The sequence below is a fragment of the Neofelis nebulosa genome, chromosome 3 (assembly GCF_028018385.1).
Source record: "Neofelis nebulosa isolate mNeoNeb1 chromosome 3, mNeoNeb1.pri, whole genome shotgun sequence".
NCBI classification, from domain to species: Eukaryota; Metazoa; Chordata; class Mammalia; order Carnivora; family Felidae; genus Neofelis; species Neofelis nebulosa.
This window is the reverse complement of record NC_080784.1, coordinates 44,403,198-44,421,105: the sequence shown is the minus strand read 5'-3', so window position 1 is coordinate 44,421,105 and position 17,908 is coordinate 44,403,198. Positions and strand designations below refer to the sequence as shown.

The 17,908-nt window shown below is 33.1% G+C and overlaps 1 protein-coding gene across 4 annotated transcripts in view; it reads left to right on the top strand.

Annotated features, from left to right (window-relative positions):
• Nucleotides 1-17,908, top strand: part of LOC131506713 (A disintegrin and metallopeptidase domain 3-like) — a 143,309-nt gene that overhangs the window by 96,635 nt on the left and 28,766 nt on the right. For all 4 annotated transcript variants that reach the window (XM_058720603.1, XM_058720602.1, XM_058720604.1 and 1 more), the window contains 2 exons: nucleotides 7,337-7,423; nucleotides 11,490-11,604. In XM_058720603.1, coding sequence (XP_058576586.1) covers nucleotides 7,337-7,423; nucleotides 11,490-11,604 — 202 coding nt within the window. The remainder of the gene's footprint in view (nucleotides 1-7,336; nucleotides 7,424-11,489; nucleotides 11,605-17,908) is intronic.

The window sequence follows — 17,908 nt, the reverse complement described above, 5'->3', positions numbered from 1 at the left end:
AACATTGAGATTTAGAGACTTTTTAAACTGATGAACAAATCAACTTGCTGCAATGATGAGATGTTTGGAGATGTTATGGAAACTATGACTTCCTCCTTGTCCCTTCACTCCCAATATATCTTGCACTCTATATTTCTTCCATTTAGCTGTTGCTGAGTTGTATCCTTTGTAATAAACTGGTAAACATAAGTAAAGTGTTTTCCTGAGTTCTGTGAGCCAAATGAGCAAATTAGCAAACCTGAGGAGGGGGCCATGGGAGTCTCCAATTTATAGCCAGTTGGTCAAAAGTGTGGATGGTGTGGGATTTGCATCTGGTATCTGAAATGGGGGCAGTCTTGTGGCATTGAACCTTTCAAGTTGTGCAATCGGATTTTAACTCCAAATAGTGTCAGAATTGACTTATATGGAATTGTGGGACACCCAGTTGGTATCAGAGAAAACATCACATAATATATATGTATATCACAATATATGTGTATATTATGTATATGTGTGCATGCACACACATGCACACACACTGATATAGATCAGTGCAAAAAAAATTTCATGAAATTGAACATATGACTAAGAAACATGAAAAAGTTCTACCTAACTTGTGATTAAGTAAATACAAAGTAAATGAATATGTAACCATTATTTTCGTGTTATTTGGGCATTGAGAATAATATCTGATGGTGAGAAGCATACCTTACTATCATCTTAAACCTAGTATAAATTAGCATCTGCTTTCTGGAAAGTGATTTAGAAATGTGTAAAGATTAATATATTAACATACTTTTTAAGCTATTTCTAATGTAATCATAAATTAATTTTTAGATATAAGAAATATACATTTGTATAGAGCAATTATGATGTGAGTTACAATAGAGAATAAAATGAAGACACATTAAACACCCAATTGTAGGTTGGCCAGACAAATTACAGTACACTATATTTATCCAGTGACATTTGTAAATAATTGTTAGTTACGTGGATATATATTTCCAATATAGTGAGTGAGAAGTCAGGGAAAAACCTACAAAACATGCATTTGTACTGTTTGGATTGCACATGGAAATTCTGTGGTTTGTGATTTTTACTAAATATTGTTTTTTTGGCTTAAGTTGTCTTGCTGTTCCTTCACAAGCCGAAATTGTAGCAGCCCTGTGACTTTATGTCTTTATAGCTTTACAATGGTAAAAAATGAAATTTTTATAAAGAGTCTTAGCATCATGATATTGTGACATTGATAGCATTTAAAGGTATTTATAACCTAGGAAGACTAAAATAAAAGACACGCAAGACAGCTTCTACATTGACAATTGCAAAGTAGTGCAAAGCATTACTAGACAGAGAAGATCTACATAATAGAGCGATAAGCCATCCTCATTTATTTTTAAGACAATATTGTTATGATGTCAATGTTCTCAAAATGAATTAATGAAAATGATACCATCAAAAATCAAACTCCAGATTTTTGTTTTTGGTTTTGCTTTTATTTATTTATTTTTTTGGTGGAGGAGGGGATGCATTGTTGTTGAAAATTGAAAACTGACTTAAAGGTTTATATGCAAATGCAAAGGGCAGAAATACAAAATGGTCACTAATTTTTTAAAAAATTTAAATCCAAGTGCGTTAACATATAGTGTAATAATGGTTTCAGTAGAATTTAGTGATTCATCACTTAAATATAACACCAAGTGCTCTTCCCAATAAGTGCCCTTCTTAATGCCCATCACCCATTTAGCCCATCCCCCTGCCCAACACCCCTCCAACACCCCTCAGTTTGCTCTCTGTCTTTAAACGCTTTTTATGGTTTGCCTCCCTCTCTGTTTTTATCCTACTTTTCCTTCTGTTCTCCTATATTCATCTGTTTTGTTTCTTAAATTCCACATATGAGTGTAATCATATGATATTTGTCTTTTTTTTTTTTTTGGTTAATTTTGCTTTGCATAATACATTCTAGTTCCATCCACATTGTTGCAAAAGGCAAGATTTCATTCTTTTTGATCACTGAGTAATATACCACTGTATGTATATACATCATATCTTCTTTATCCATTCAAAAGAATAAACCTGGACCACTTTCTTATACCATACACAAAAATAAACTCAAAATGGATGAAAGACCTAAATGTAAGACAGGAAACCATCAATACCCTAGAGGAAACAGGCAACAAACACTTTGGCCTCAGTCACAGTGACTTCTTACTAAATATGTCTCCGGAGGCAAGGGAAACAAAAGCAAAAATGAACTACTGGAACCTCATCAAAATAAAAAGCTTCTGCACAGTGAAGGAAACAACAAAAAAAGCCAACCGGTGTAATAGGAGAAGATATTTGCAAATGACATGTGGGATAAAGGGTTAGTATCCAAAATCTATAAAGAACTCACCAAACTCAATACCCAAATAACAAATTGTGAATGTAATTTTAAAGAAGAAAATGGAAACTGGAAATTCATACTACCAAATATCAAGATTTATTGTAAAGCTAAAATAATTAAAGCATTGCAATATTGGTATGATGATAAACTGATATCTAGACTAAAATAGAAAATATTATTTCAGAGGAACTGCAGATCAAAATGTTTTAATAAATACCTCAGAGAAAGCTTAGGGTCTGATATACTCAAAGATTTCTTAAATGCTACAAAATGAGTTAAATATAAAGGAAAATATTGGTAAATGTATTATGTGATGATTAAAAATTACAGGTAGAGATTTGGGGTTCCAGAATGATGTACTATACATACTTTTCTATTGTGTACAGTTAAAAACAATTTTATATGTAAAGCTAACATAATACTGTGAAAGCTGAAGAGAGAAAGGCAAGACTAGGTAGGGACTTCGGAACCCAAGGAACAACACAGCAGTGAGTTTCCTTTCATTTTTGCCTCATATATTGCAACCTGGGTGTCAGAAAAGCTAGCAACTCAGAAGTGCCAAATGGAACTGACAAAAAAGAGTCATCAAGGAAAGCCTGACTTCTTTATCCAAAGGGGCAGTCAAGCAAACAGTATACTTTTAAATAATAACTGCTCTACTTCAACCACACAACATAGAAAGAATTGTGGTCATACCTTCACTCTAACCAGGGTGGTATGAACAGAAGCCTACTGGTGTCTGTCTTTCCCTGACCCTTGTAGTAATTAGGAGGCCCTCTCATCTCAGGTAATATCCCTTGTCCCTTGTCTAGAACTCTAACAGAGAACTGCTAAAACAGGTTTAAACAGGATTCAGAATCGCATAATACTCAAAATATCTAGGTTTCAATAAAAAATCAGTCTTAATACCAAGAACCAAGAAAATCTCAATTTGAAAGAGAAAAAAACACTAACATCATAACACCAAGATTACACCAATATACTTTAAAGAATGTAAAGCAGCCATCATTAGCGTATTTCAAGAGCAATTACAAACATGCTCTTGAAACTACTAATGGAACGATAGAAAGTTCTAGCACACACAGAGAAGATATAAAAAAGAACCAACTGGAAATTTTAGAAATAAAAAAAAAATTATACGGGCACCTGGGTGGCTCAGCTGGTTGAGTATATGACTCTTGGTTTCAGCTCAGGTCATGATCTCACAGTTTTGTTAGTTTGAGCCCCGCATCAAACTGTGCTGACAGAGCAGAGCCTGCTTGGGGTTCTCTCTCTCCCTCTCTATCTGTCCCTCCCCCACTCACAAATAAATATTTCTGTCTCTCTCAAAATAAATAAACTTAAAAAATAATAATTTATAAAACTCGGTGATAGGCTCAGGAGCAGAATGAAGGTGGCAGGGTAAGAATCAGTAAAGCTGAGGATAGAACCATAGAAAATACCCAATCTGAATAACAGAAAGTACACTGAAAAAAAAAAAGGAATAGAGCCTCAGGGATGTGTGACATTATAGCAAAAGATATAATATCCATGATATTGTCATTCTAGAAGAATAAGAGAAAGAATTTAAGAATGGAAAAGTATATGAGGAAATAATGCCTGGAAAGTTTCCAGATTTGCCAAAAGGCATAAGCCTAAAAATGCAGGAAGCTGAAAGAATGTCATATAGGATGAACCTAGTAAAATTCACAGTTGGATACAGCATAATTAAATTTATGAAAATTAAGACAAAGAATCTTAAAAGCAGTGAGAGTGAAACAACATCTTACCTTCAGGGAAAATACAATTACAATGACAAGAACTGAAATGAGACCATATGGGAACTAGATATACAAATGCCACAGATTACTGTGCTGATTTGTCCCACCAGCCGTATGACTGCTTAAAGCTTTACAGATCAATTCACTCATCTCTCCAGCAGTGATTCTCTCCTGGGAAAGTCTGATCATTAGCCTATGCCCAACTGGCCAATGTCCCCATGTGGGGAAAACAAAAAAAGGAGTGAGGGAGGAAGGAAATGGAAGGAAGGGAAGTGAAGGGAAGGGGGGAAGTGAGGGAGGAAGAAAGTTTCTCCCTATTTGGTTCAGTAGGAGCTTTAAACTGGCGTGACTTTTTACTCTCACACTATTGCTAATAACAAAAAAAAACCTAATTGGCAGCCTTTTCCATGTGACAGGGGTTTGTCACATGACAGTCTTCATTGTGGAAACTGGCTTTTAGGCCATGATACTGCATTGGATGGCACTCTTCTAGAGGACAAACCATTTGAAAAGCCCCAATTCTGTAGTCACCATTAATTCAGTTGCTTTAGAAAACAAAATACCTTTCTAAACTTTCTCCTTTGGAATAAAAGTGTTGTGTCAACTAAATTTTGTAACTGAGAGAAAGGAGAGGTGAGTAGTGAATATAAAAGCTAACTACTTCTGTGGTTTTGAGGACAGATTTCCATTGATAATTCTGCATTTTAGCCACCCTTCCCTACCTGCCTTTTTGACTCTTCTTCCTCTCCTGTTCCTTCTTACTCAGGCTGCAGTTCCTCCAGAGCATTCAAGGTTGATCAACCAGGGTCTCTCCTTTACCATTGTATTTGATGATGTTGCTTCCTCGCCTCATTTTATCCACCAGGGCCTTCATTTTATTTCAAAATCCCAGGAAGTTCTTAAATCTTTTATCTTCAAATTGCCTCTTTCTGATACTCCTTTACTCACATTAATTAGGAAAAGGGGAGCTGTTGTGAGTGAATTTGATGTGGAGTTTTTCTGTGGTTATTTAAAAAATTCATCCAAGATATACTTTATTTTATGTGTTACTCTTCCTTGTTCAGTTGATTTCAGAGTGGTTGGAAAGGAAAGACTTCTTTATCTTACTCTCACTAAATGTGGGTCCTTTGTAAAAATTATCTTGATAGATAAAAAGAAAGAGGGAGAGGAGGAAGACTTTATTTATTAACATCTAATAGAAAGTACATCTAGAAGAAAAGTACATCTTCCTTATTAATCATAACAAAATTTTAAATAAAACACTCATATATTGAATACTGTTATATACTGGGTGAAGAGTATACTGCATGGAGATAGGCATATTCCAGCAATGCAAGTTTGCTTAATATTGGATATGATAGAAAGCTTTCTGATTTTTTTATTTATAAGGCTTAGAACAGGAGAAGTGATTCTAGTTCACATACATAGGCCAGGGAAGATGAACATATCTCAGCACATTCATTTCAAACTTGAAAAGGGATATGTTTGGGACATTTAAAGTCCAAAACTAGATAAGCTAATCAATGAATTGATGAATAAAATTAACTCCCTTTTTCTTACCTGGGACTCTACAAAGATATGCTTATATAATCCAGGCATTTCTCTTTAGGAAATATGTATTTTCTTATATTGTTTTTTCTTTTCTTTGAAACATGGTATGGCTGCTTCTGGGACACTGTTTGTGTCTCTTGTTCAAAGAAGGAAGTCTTATATATTAGTTTATATTCAAAACATCATCTCAACCATTGCTCAGGCCTAGCTACTTTTGTAGCGTCTCTTGTTTTTGCTGTCATGACAAAAGAGCCAGCTGCAAATTGATCCGTTTACTTGAAGGAAATTGTATCAGAAGCATGGGTCTTAACTTTTCCTGACTTTTCCCCCTAAAGACAACCCAATGAAATATGACTAGTTATTATTGCCTCAATGGCAATGTTTAAGGAGCACTAGAATGAAAATGATTTGTGCACAGGTAATGCTGGTTTGTACAAAATTTTGTTATTCTTGCTGGCTTCATCAGAGCACTTCCAGTTACTGAACAACTGATATTCTATCCTTTATGATTGGTTAATGGTGATAGAAAATAATGATTTTTAAGACTATTCATCATACAATGTATATTCTATCAGATAACCTGAGAAAAGCCGACAGATAATTTTTACTGACTTCCCTAAAGATATTAAAATTAAATTAAAATCTGGATAGAGGAATAAGCACTTAAAGTCCACATGAAAATGAGGTAAATAAACAAATAATTTAAAAAGTATCTTGTGTTTAGTGAGCATTTACTATGTGTGTCCAACAAATTATTTCATCCTTATAACCTACATTTGAATAAATTTGGGTTATCAATTGCTGTTCCAAATTCGAAGTTGGATAAACTGAGGCACGGAGGGATTAAATAACTTTCTCTAGAACACAGTGCAAATGTAAAAGACAAGAGATATTGTCATTAAAGTTGGAAATAAATATAAAAATTATAAGAACACTGATATTTAGCATTGATCAATATGAGGCTCTGTGACTAAAGTAGTTCCTGCACTGAGTATTGGCTCTATCAATAACTTATGCATGTCCCCAAAACAGCACATTTATTTTTTCAAATATAAAATGAGGATGGAGCCCCTGGGTGACTCAGTTGGTTAAGCATCCAACTTCAGCTCAGGTCATGATCTCGCGGTTTGTGGGTTCCAGCCTGGCATCAGGCTCTATGCTCTTGGAGCCTGGAGCCTGCTTCAGATTCTGTGTCTCTCTCTCTCTGTGCCCCTACCCCGCTTGTGCTCTCTCTTTCAAAAATAAATAAGTAAACATTTTAAATGAGGATAAAAACATCTCTTTTACGGGGTCAATCTGAGTATATACTATAAAAATGCATAGAAAATGCAAAGCCAGATCCTAGCTCATTACAAATAGTACAAATTGGCTGTTTTTGTTCTTACACCAATTAGTATCAATAAACTCACAGCTGTGCTCCCTCATGGGAAAAATAGAATCTCATTCTCAAAATTTTATGTGTAGTAATTATATGCCATTTGGACTCCCAGCTTCTTTTATTAGGAGTAGATGTCATGAAATCCAGAGTGGTGTGTGCGTGGGTGCGTGCGTGTGTTTGCATGTGTATTTGTATCTATCTTCTGCATCTAATTTCTGTATCAAGTACAATTGCTCAACTCTTGACTTTAAATATTTTCTGTTGGTTGTTTTAACATTTCAGTATTGTTATAAAGGATTCTGTAGAGAAAGAAGTGAGAACCCAGTAAAAACAAATTGTGACTCAGTAAAAAATTGCAGTGGACATGGGGTATGTAATAGTTTCTCTATTTTTATATATAGTGTTTAAAATCCATTAGTGGCATTTTCCACTAGTAATAAGGTTAAGAATTATTTTATATGGAAATTTATTTTAGAAACTTGCAGTTAAATAAGGAAATGGATTCCACTACTTATACTTATGTACATGATTTATGTGTTAAGATTATTAAAGGCCTCATGGGCTAATAAGCTGTGAACTTTGTACAAAAATGCAAAATGAAGCAGTCTGTTATTATGTTAGATTAAGAGTGTGAAATTTTGGAAATGGGCTTGTTGAAGACTACAAATATACTTTTATACATGCTTATATAAATTTTGCTTACAATTGAATGTATGTGTACTGATATATATATGTAAACACACAATATATTACATGTATTACACATATTTTTGTGAGAGCAGTTTCTTGTCCATTCAGATCTCTTTTATTCTTTAGTGGCTTCAATTTATTTCCTTGTATGTTTCCTCCATACTATATTTGAAAATTCATTTACTGATGGACTTTTAGATAATGTTAAATTTTTACTTGACTAATGTTATTAATGGCACAATGAACATTGTTGTACACTCACCTTTGCACAATTATCTCATTTCTTAAATTGGTAGCAATGAAATCAGATCGGTCAAACTTATGCAGCATTTACATTTTCAGAAATATTTTGTTTTTAAGAAATATTGTACCAGTTTTGCTCTCACCTATCATGGATGAAAATGTGCATTTTCTGAAATTCTGGCCAGACTAGCTTCTCAGGTTTTTTAATCTCTTCTCACATGCTAAACTATTGTTAATTCACATTTAGTTAATAAATAAAATTCTTAAGCATGTATGTGTGGTCATATTTGCCATTTATATTTCTCTATTTGTCCATTCACTGTGAAATTATCTATTAGGGTATAGAAATTTTGTAAATTTTGTAAATTTTTCAAGCCAGCATTTGGCTTTAACTCTGTGGCTAGTGTCTCCTTGCCATGTCAATGCTTCATATTTTATATAATAATCCAGGAAAAAAGTGACCTAGCTGTGTGACTAGTATCAAAATTTTCTCCAAAATCACTTACATGTCCTATTATTAACAGTTTCTTTTCTGTTTCTTTCCTTTCTTACTTAAAGTTTAATTTTTGCATGAACCTATTTCTAGATTCTCTGTTCTGCTTTTGACCCCTGTTTTTTCTTTTCTTTTCTTTAAACTTAAATTTTAGTTAACATACAGTGCAATATTGGCTTCAGTAGAATTCAGTGATTCATCACTTATGTACAACCCCACTGCTCATAAAAACAAGTGCTCTCCTTAGTACCCATCACCCATCTCCCATCCACCTGTCTCTCTCAACCCATAGTTTGTTCTCTATCATTAAGAGTCTCTTGTGGTTTGTTTCCCCCTCTTCTCTTTTTTTTACCCCCTTCCCATATGTTTATCTGCTTTCTTTCTTAAATTCCACAATGAGTGAAGCCATATTGTATTTGTCCTTCTCTGATTGACTAATTTCACTTAGCATTATACATTCTAGCTCCATCTGTATCATTGCAAATGGCAACATTTCATTCTTTTTGATGGCTGAGTAATATTCCATTGTATATGGACAAGTCGATGGACATTTGGGCTCTCTCCACAGTTTGGCTATTGTTGATAATGCTGCTATGCTATGAAAACTGGGGTGTAGGGGAACCTAGGTGGCTCAGTTGGTTTAGCATCTGACCTCAGCTCAGGTCATGATCTTACAGTTTGTGGGCTTAAGCCCCATATTAGGCTCTGGTCTCACAGAGCAGAGTCTGCTTCAGATTCTCTGTCTCCCTCTCTTTCTCTCCCTGTCCATGTTCATGCTCTCTCTCTCTCTAAAAAATAAAACAAACATAAAAAACATTGGGGTTCATGGACCCCCCTTCAATCTGTATTTTTGTATCCTTTGGGTAAATATCTACTAGTGCAATTTCTGGGTCATAGAGTAGTTCTGCTTTTAAATTTTGAGGAACCTTCATATTGTTTTCCAGAGTGGCTTCACCAGTTTGCATTCCCACCAACAGTGTAAAAGTGTTCTGCTTTTTCCGCATCCTCACCCACACTTGCTATTTCTTGTGTTGTTAATTTTAGCCATTCTGACAGGTGTGAGGTGGTATTTCATCATGGTTTTGATTTGTATTTCCCTGATGATGAATGATACTGGGCATCTTTTCATGTGTCTTTTGACCATCTGTATGTCTTTGGAAGAGTGTCTATTCATGTCTTCTGCCCATTTCTTAACTGGATTATTTGTTTTCTGGGTGTTGAGTTTGATATGTTCTTTATAGATTTTCGATACTAACCCTTATCTGATATGTAATTTGCAAATATCTTTTCCAATTCTGTAGGCTGCCTTTTAGTTTTGTTGATTGTTTCCTTTGCTGTGCACAAGCTTTTTATTTGAAGTCCCAATAGTTCATGTTCATTTTTGTTTCCCTTGCCTTTGGTGAAGCATCTAGTAAGAAGTTGCTCCAGCCAAGGTCAAAGAGGTTTCAAAATCCTTTAGGATTTTGATGGTTTCCTGTTTCACATTTAGGTCTTTCATGCATTTTGAATTTGTTTTGTGTATGGTGTAAGAAAGTGTTGCCCAGTTTCATTCTTCTGCATGTAGCTGTCTGATTTCCCAATACCATTTGCTGAAGAGACTTTTTCCATTGAATATACTTTTACTATTTTGTAAAAGATTAGTTGGCAATCTAGTTGTCATATAATTGTGGGTCAATTTCTGGGTTTTCTATTCTGTTCCATTGATCTATACGTCTGTTTTTGGTGCCACTACCATTGTGTCCTGATGGCTACAGTTTTGTAATATAGCTTGAAATCTGGAATTGTGATGCCTCCAGTTTTGTTTTTCTTTTTCAGGATTGCTTTGACTATCTGGAGTCTTTTGTGGTTCCATACAAATTTTAGGATTGTTTGTTTTAGCTCCATGAAAAATGCTGGTGTTATTTTGATAGAGGTTACATTAAATGTGTAGATTGCTTTGGGTAGTATAGATATTTTAACAATGTTTGTTCTTCCAGTACACAAGCATGGAATACTTTTCCATTTCTTTGTGTCCTCTTCAATTTCTTTCACAAGTGTTCTATAGTTTTTAGAGTACAGATCTTTTACCTCTTTAGTTAGACTTATTCCTAGGTGTCTTATTGTTTTTTGGTACAATTGCAAATGGGATTGATTCCTTGATTTCTCTTTCTGCTTCTTTGCTATTGGTGTATAGAAATGCAACAGATTTATGCACAGTGATTTTCTATCCTGTGACTTTGCTGAATTTATGTACTTGTTATAGCAATTTTTTGGTGGAATCATTCAGGTTTTCTACATAGAGTATCATGTTGTCTGCAAATAGTGAAAGTTTGACTTCTTCCTTGCAGATTTGTATGCCTTTATTTCTTTCTGTTGTCAATTGCTGAGGCTAACCCTTCCAGTCCTATGTTAAACAGTAATGGTGAGAGTGACATCCTTGTCTTGTTCCTGACCCTAGGGGAAAGGCTGTCAGTTTTTTTCCCCATTGACGATGATATTAGCTGTGACCCTTTCGATTCATCCACGAGGTCACATTTATAGATATTTTCTAGCCTTCCTATTCCTAACAAATACATTTGTATCTATTTCTGGTTAAGCATGCTTTTTCTTCTTTGTTTTCCCCCATCATTTTGGTAAAAGTTCCCTCTTATCACAGGTATTTTTTTTTAATCTAACACAATTCATATTATATGTCAACTCCCACCATTTTATAATTTCTAGCTTTACAATTTCTATAGTTTTTTAGAAGAATGCATTTCAGTTGTATCATAATGTTACCTATTTTTATTTAAAAACACAAGTGACTAATAAAAGGAAATATCTATGACATTGAAAAGATATTGCATTGACATTTTTTATGTTAGATTTTATTTTAAAAATTACTTTCTGCATGAAAATACCATTAAAACTACCTATAATATATGAAATTATCATATTTTAATAACATTATCTAACAGACACAAATAATGCACTTAATTTTTATCTTGTACATAAAATGTTCTCTTTTTTTTTGTTTGGTTTTGATTTTAGGTTTGCAATAATAAGTTTAATTGTCACTGTGATGTTGGATATTCTCCTCCAAATTGTTATCTAAAACCATCATCACCAGGAGGAAGTTATAATGATGGGTATTGGTTTCGAGAGGGTTAGTATCTAGATGAGTGTGCTTCAGTAGAGCTTTATGTACTTATAGAAATGGTCTCCACTGATTATGTGGCTATTGAGTAACTGACATGTGGATAGTGCAACTAAAGAACTATAATTTCCATTTTATTTTACTTTATTTACTTTATTTAACTTAAATTTAAGTAGCCACTTGTGGCTAGTGGCAACTATAACAGTACAGCTTTAGATCATGTTGTCAATGAAAATTTGTATATACTTTTTAGTTCCAATCAAGGAGTGAGCATGCTAATAGCCCTTTAATTTTAACCATGGTTCCCAAAACATTTCTGTTTATACGGCCGAGTTTTCTAGATAGGTATGGTTAAAGTACAGAACAGGTGATAGTTTTATTATGTATTTATATATTCCAAGGATGTTAACTATTGTGATGTGCTAATTCACAAATGAGTTTGCATCTTTAGTTAACCATACTATTGAAAGGTAAAGATAATAAAATCTATATCCATAGTATATGGATAGTAAATGGTATGAAACATTTTAAAATTTATTTGGTGAACATTCATAAACAAATAAAGCATATTTGTTTTTTCTAAATATTAAAATGTAAAAATCTCATAACAGCATAATTCCATTAATGTCTTTCCATCATTTGCACTTTTGTAATAATATATATATATATATATGTGTGTGTGTTGTTAACCTGACAATACATTATTATATTTGCTTAAGTAGCTAATAGAATGTTAAAGATTTTTTTAATATAAATATTTACATTTACTCATCCATTTACTGTTTTCAGGGGCTTTTTAACTCCTCCAGTGCATTCAGATTTCCATGTGCATCATATTTTTTCACACTGAAAAACTTCCTTTTGTGTTTCTTTTTATTTGTACCTTGCAGTGACCAATGGACTCGGTTTTTATCTTCAAAATGTTTTTATAAAAATGTCTAAAATTGTGAAGTGTATTTTCACTGGAAATAGAATTCTACATTGGGAATTTTTACTTTCAGTAGTTCAAAGATGTAACCCATTTGTATCCTGGCTTACATTTTCAGATGAGAATACAGTATCTATTGTATCATTCATCCCAATAATATGTTTCTTTTATTCTTTGAGTTTCAGACATATTTTATATATTTGATTTCAACAGTTTCACTATGGTTTACCAATATGTGTTTCTCTATGAATTTATCCTGCTTGGGTTGGCTGAGATTCTTAAATCTATACATTGATATATTTTTGAAAATTTTGAAAAACATCAGCCATCAGCTCTTAATATTTTGTTTTCATTAAACATATGTGGTTTTTCAAAAGTTTTTATACAGTAACATTCACTCTGTGGTAATACAGTTCAATGGATATTGAAAAAAAAAAGCACAGGCTCTTGTTCCCAACACCTCGGAACTTCCCCTGGATTTCCCTTTGTATTCCTCCCCCACTGCCAATTCCTGGCAACCAATTACCTGCTCTTGTCCCTATAGATTGGCCTTTTCCAGAATGTCATATTAAGTACATATGCCTTTGAGATCAGTTCCTGTTGCCATATGTTTTAAGAGTTCATTCTTTTATTATTCAATAGGCTTCTATATAGAAAAGATATAATTTGCTTATACATTCAGCCAATGAAAGGTATTTTGGTTGTTTCTTGATTTTGGCTATTATGAATAAAGCTACTATGAACATGTGCACATAAGCTTTGTATATATATATATATATATATATATATATATATATATATATATATATAAGTTCTCACTTTGGGATACATATCTAAGAGTGAGACTGCTGAGTCATTTACTAAGTGCATTATTTCAGTAAGTGTATTTTTAATTTTATAAGAAACAGCCAAACTATTTTCCAAAGTGGCTGTACCACTTTTTTTCTCTCTCTCTATTCTCTCTATGAGATTTCTAGTTTCTCTGCATAGATGATCCACACTTCACAAGCATTTGATATTGTCAATGTTTTGGTTTTGTTTGGTGTTGCCACTTTTAGATGTGTGATGTTCCATTGTGATTTCCATTTAACTTTTTATGTTGAAGTAATTATAGATTCACAAAAAGAAATGCAGAGAGAAGTCCTTTGTACTCTTTACTCAGCCTCCATCAGTGTTACCATGATTCAGTACTATAGTACAATATCAAAACCATGAAATGGACATTAATAAAACATACAGACCTTATCCAGATTTCACCAGTATACATGCACTCATTTGTGGATGTGTATATGTGTGTGTGAGTGCACAGGTGTGTGTATTTAGTCCTATGCAGTTTTACCACGTGTTCAAATTTGTGTAACCACCACCACAATCAAGATACAGAACTCTATCATCACTATATGGACCCTAATAATACCCTTTTATATAGCTACACTGATCCCTTCTTTCTGCCAATTTTAACTCATGGCAACCACTAATCCTCTCTCTCTCTAGTTATATTATTTCATGAATGCTACATAAATGGGATCACAGAATTTGTATCTCTTGGAGTTTGGCTTCTTTCTTTTGCATAATTTTCATGATTGCATCCAAGTTGTTGCATTTATAAATACTTTATTTATTTTTATTGATGACTAGTATTCCTTTGTATGGATGTATCAAAATATGTCAAATTATTTACTCACTGAAGTACATTTGGGTGTTTGCCAATTTATAGCTATTATGAATAGATATGAAATGATAATTTGTGTAGAAAATTATACATGAAAGTAAATTTTTAATTCCCTAGGAAATATCCCAAGAATTAAATTACTGGGTCCATGATAAGTCATTTATAGTTTTAGATGCAGACTACCAAACTATTTTCAGAGTGGCTGTAACATTTGACATTCCCACCAATAACATATGAATGACCAGTTTATTGGCATCCTTGCCAACATTTGATATCACTTTTTTTAGCCAGTCTGTTAGCTATGTATTAATATCATTATGGATTCATTTTGCACTTCCTTAATAGGTAATGATGTTGAATATATATAAGATGTTTATTTGGCATCTGTATATCCTCTTCAGTGAAAAATCTATTCATATTTTTTGCCCATTTTCTAATTAAATTGTGTGTTTTAATGTTGAGTTTTCAGATTTTTAAAAAATTTACTAGGTACATGTATTTTGTTGGATATGTAATCTTAACATATTTTCTTCAGTTCTATAATTATTTTTTGCAGACCCAATTTTTTAACAAATATATTCATTTTGATAAGTTGTACTTCTTTTCATTTTTCAATCATGCTTTTGATGTCAAGTGTATGAACTCTTTGTTAACCTTAAATCTCAAACTTTCTGCCATATTTCTATTTTATTTATTTATTTATTAATATAATTTATTGTCGAATTGGCTTACATACACCACCGAGTGTTCATCCCAACAAGTGCCCTCCTTGATGTCCATCACCCACTTTCCCCTCTCCCCCACCACCCATCAACCCTCAGTTTATTCTTTGTATTTAAGGGTCTCTTATGGTTTGCATCCCTCCCTCTCTGTTTCTAAAAGGTGTTAGTTTTGTGTCTTAACTTTTAAGTCTATGGATCTATTTTGAGTTACTTTTTGTAAAAGGTGATAGATTAACATTTTGATTAATGGGTATCCAAATGCTCCACCATAATTCTTTGAAAAAAACTACCTTCATTCATTGAATTGTTTTTTCACATTATAAACAAAATTAATTGGACATTTTTGCCTTGGTGTATTTCTCAGTTATCTATACTGTTTTCCATTGCTTTATGTGTCATTTTCTCCACCACTGCTATGATGTTTTTATTATTGTTGTTGTACAGTAATTTTTAACATTGGGAAAAGTGATTCCTCCTACTCTATTATTTTTCAAAATTGTTTTGGCTACCCTAGAGTCTCCTTTCCAAGTACATTTTAGAATAAACTTGTCTATGTTTATTGAAAAATAATGCTGTTATAAATTATGTTAAACCTAAGGATCAATTTAGGAAGATTTTACATCTTTGCTTTTTATTACTAAATCTTCCAATAATACACAGTATGTTTCTCCATTTATTTAGGCCTTCTTTGATTTCCTTCATCATATTTTGTAATTTTCATCAGATACTCTACATATTTTATTATTTCATATTTGTTATTTCATTTTCTTTTTATTGATTGTAAATGATATTGCACTATAATTGAATATATTTTTATTTTATGATATAAACACCAATTAAAATGATTAATCACAATGTTGATCACTCCTACATCATCTAACTCCTTCCATTCAACTTTGCATACACTTTTGTCCACTGGCAAACCATATCAAATAAATGTTCATGTCCAAATACAGTAAAAGATGAAAGAATATTATCCTAGATTCTTGTTTACAATAAGGAGTGTTCCAAATATCTGTGATAAAATATTGGTTGCTGAAGATAACTGTCTGGATGAGAATACCATATTTCTTGCTTGCCATTAGAAATATTCTTTTTAACCATTAATTATTGAGTTGAAGGAAAATTTCGATATCATTATCTGAAGAGTTGTACTATGAGATTTAATTAACATGATTAATATCTGCATCACCATTAGAAGATAGTGTTCTCTGTTTCTTTGCATTTGTCTGATAAAGAATTGTAAAATGTCCTCCATCAACATTAATTTCTTTACAATTATGGGCAGTTAAAGAAAATTTTTGAATTCTTACTTGTATTTAATAGAAGCTAAGATAAAAATATGGAATTTTACTCCAATGCCTTTTTGTATCTTCTTGAAATTTGATATATTACTTGGGAAACAAAATAACAAAATAAGAAAACTGAAATTTTCCAGTGGGAAAAATTAGGGAGCCCTGAAATAAACCTTTGCATATATGATCTAATGATTTTCAGTAAGAATGTTATGACCATTCAGTGGAAGAAAGGGCAGTCTTCTCAACAAATGGTATTGAGATAATTGGGTATCAATATGCAAAAGACTGAGGTGGATGCTTACTTATGCAATAGACAAAATAACTCCATGGATCAAAGTTTTTAAATGTACCAGCTAAAACTATAAAATTCTGGGGCGCCTGGGTGGCGCAGTCGGTTAAGCGGCCGACTTCAGCCAGGTCACGATCTCGCGGTCCGTGAGTTCGAGCCCCGCGTCGGGCTCTTTGCTGACAGCTCGGAGCCTGGAGCCTGTTTCCAATTCTGTGTTTCCCTCTCTCTCTGCCCCTCCCCTGTTCATGCTCTGCCTCTCTCTGTCCCAAAAATAAATTAAAAAAAAAAAAACTATAAAATTCTCCAAAGAAAATGTGGGGAAATCTTTATAACATTAGATTTGGCAATGACTTTTTGGATATGACACCAGAAGCACAGGCAAAGAAAAAAAAATTGGAATTCATGATAATTGAAAACTGTTGTTCATCAAGGGACACTATCAACAAAGTGAAAATGTAACCCACAAAATGGGAGAAAGGGTTTTTAATCATATATCTGATGAAGGATTAATATCCAGAATATGTAAAGAACTCTTATAACTCAACAAGAAACTAATAACCCAATTAAAAAATGGTCCAAGGGCTTGAATAGACATTTTTCTGAAGAAGATATACAAATGGCCAATAAGTACATGAAAAGATGCTTAACATCACTAATTGTTAGGGAATTGCAGGTCAGAACTACAAGATTCCAATTCATATCTATTATGATAGCTATTATAAAAATTTTTCTGAAAATATCAAATGTTGATAAGGATGTGGAAAAATTAAACCTGCTGTAAGCATTGCTGGTGGGAATGTAAAATGATGCATCCTCTGTAGAAAATAGTATGATGATTCTTTCTTTTTAATTAATAATTTATTTATTTTTTAATTTATATCCAAGTTAGTTAGTATATTGTGGAACAATGATTTCAAGAGTAGTGTCCCTTACCTATTTAGCCCATCCCCTGCCCTCCCAAAACACCTCCAGCAACCCTCTGTTTGTGCTCTATATTTAAGAGTATCTTATGTTTTGTCCCACTCCCTGTTTTTATATTATTTTTGCTTCCCTTCTCATATGTTCATCTGTTTTGTATCTTGAATTCCTTATATGAGTGAAGTCATATAATATTTGTCTGTCTCTGACTGACTCATTTAATTCAGCATAATACCCTCTAGTTCCATTCACATAGTTGAAAATGGCAAGGTTTCATTTTTTTGATTGCCGAGTAATACTCCATTGTATATATATATACCACATTTTCTTTATCCATTCATCCATAGATGGACATTTGAGCTCTTTCCATACTTTGGCTATTGTCAATAGTTCTGTTATAAACATTGGGGTGCATGTGCCCCTTTGAAACAGCATACCTTTATCCCTTGGATAAATACTTAGTACAATTGCTGGGTCATAGGGTAG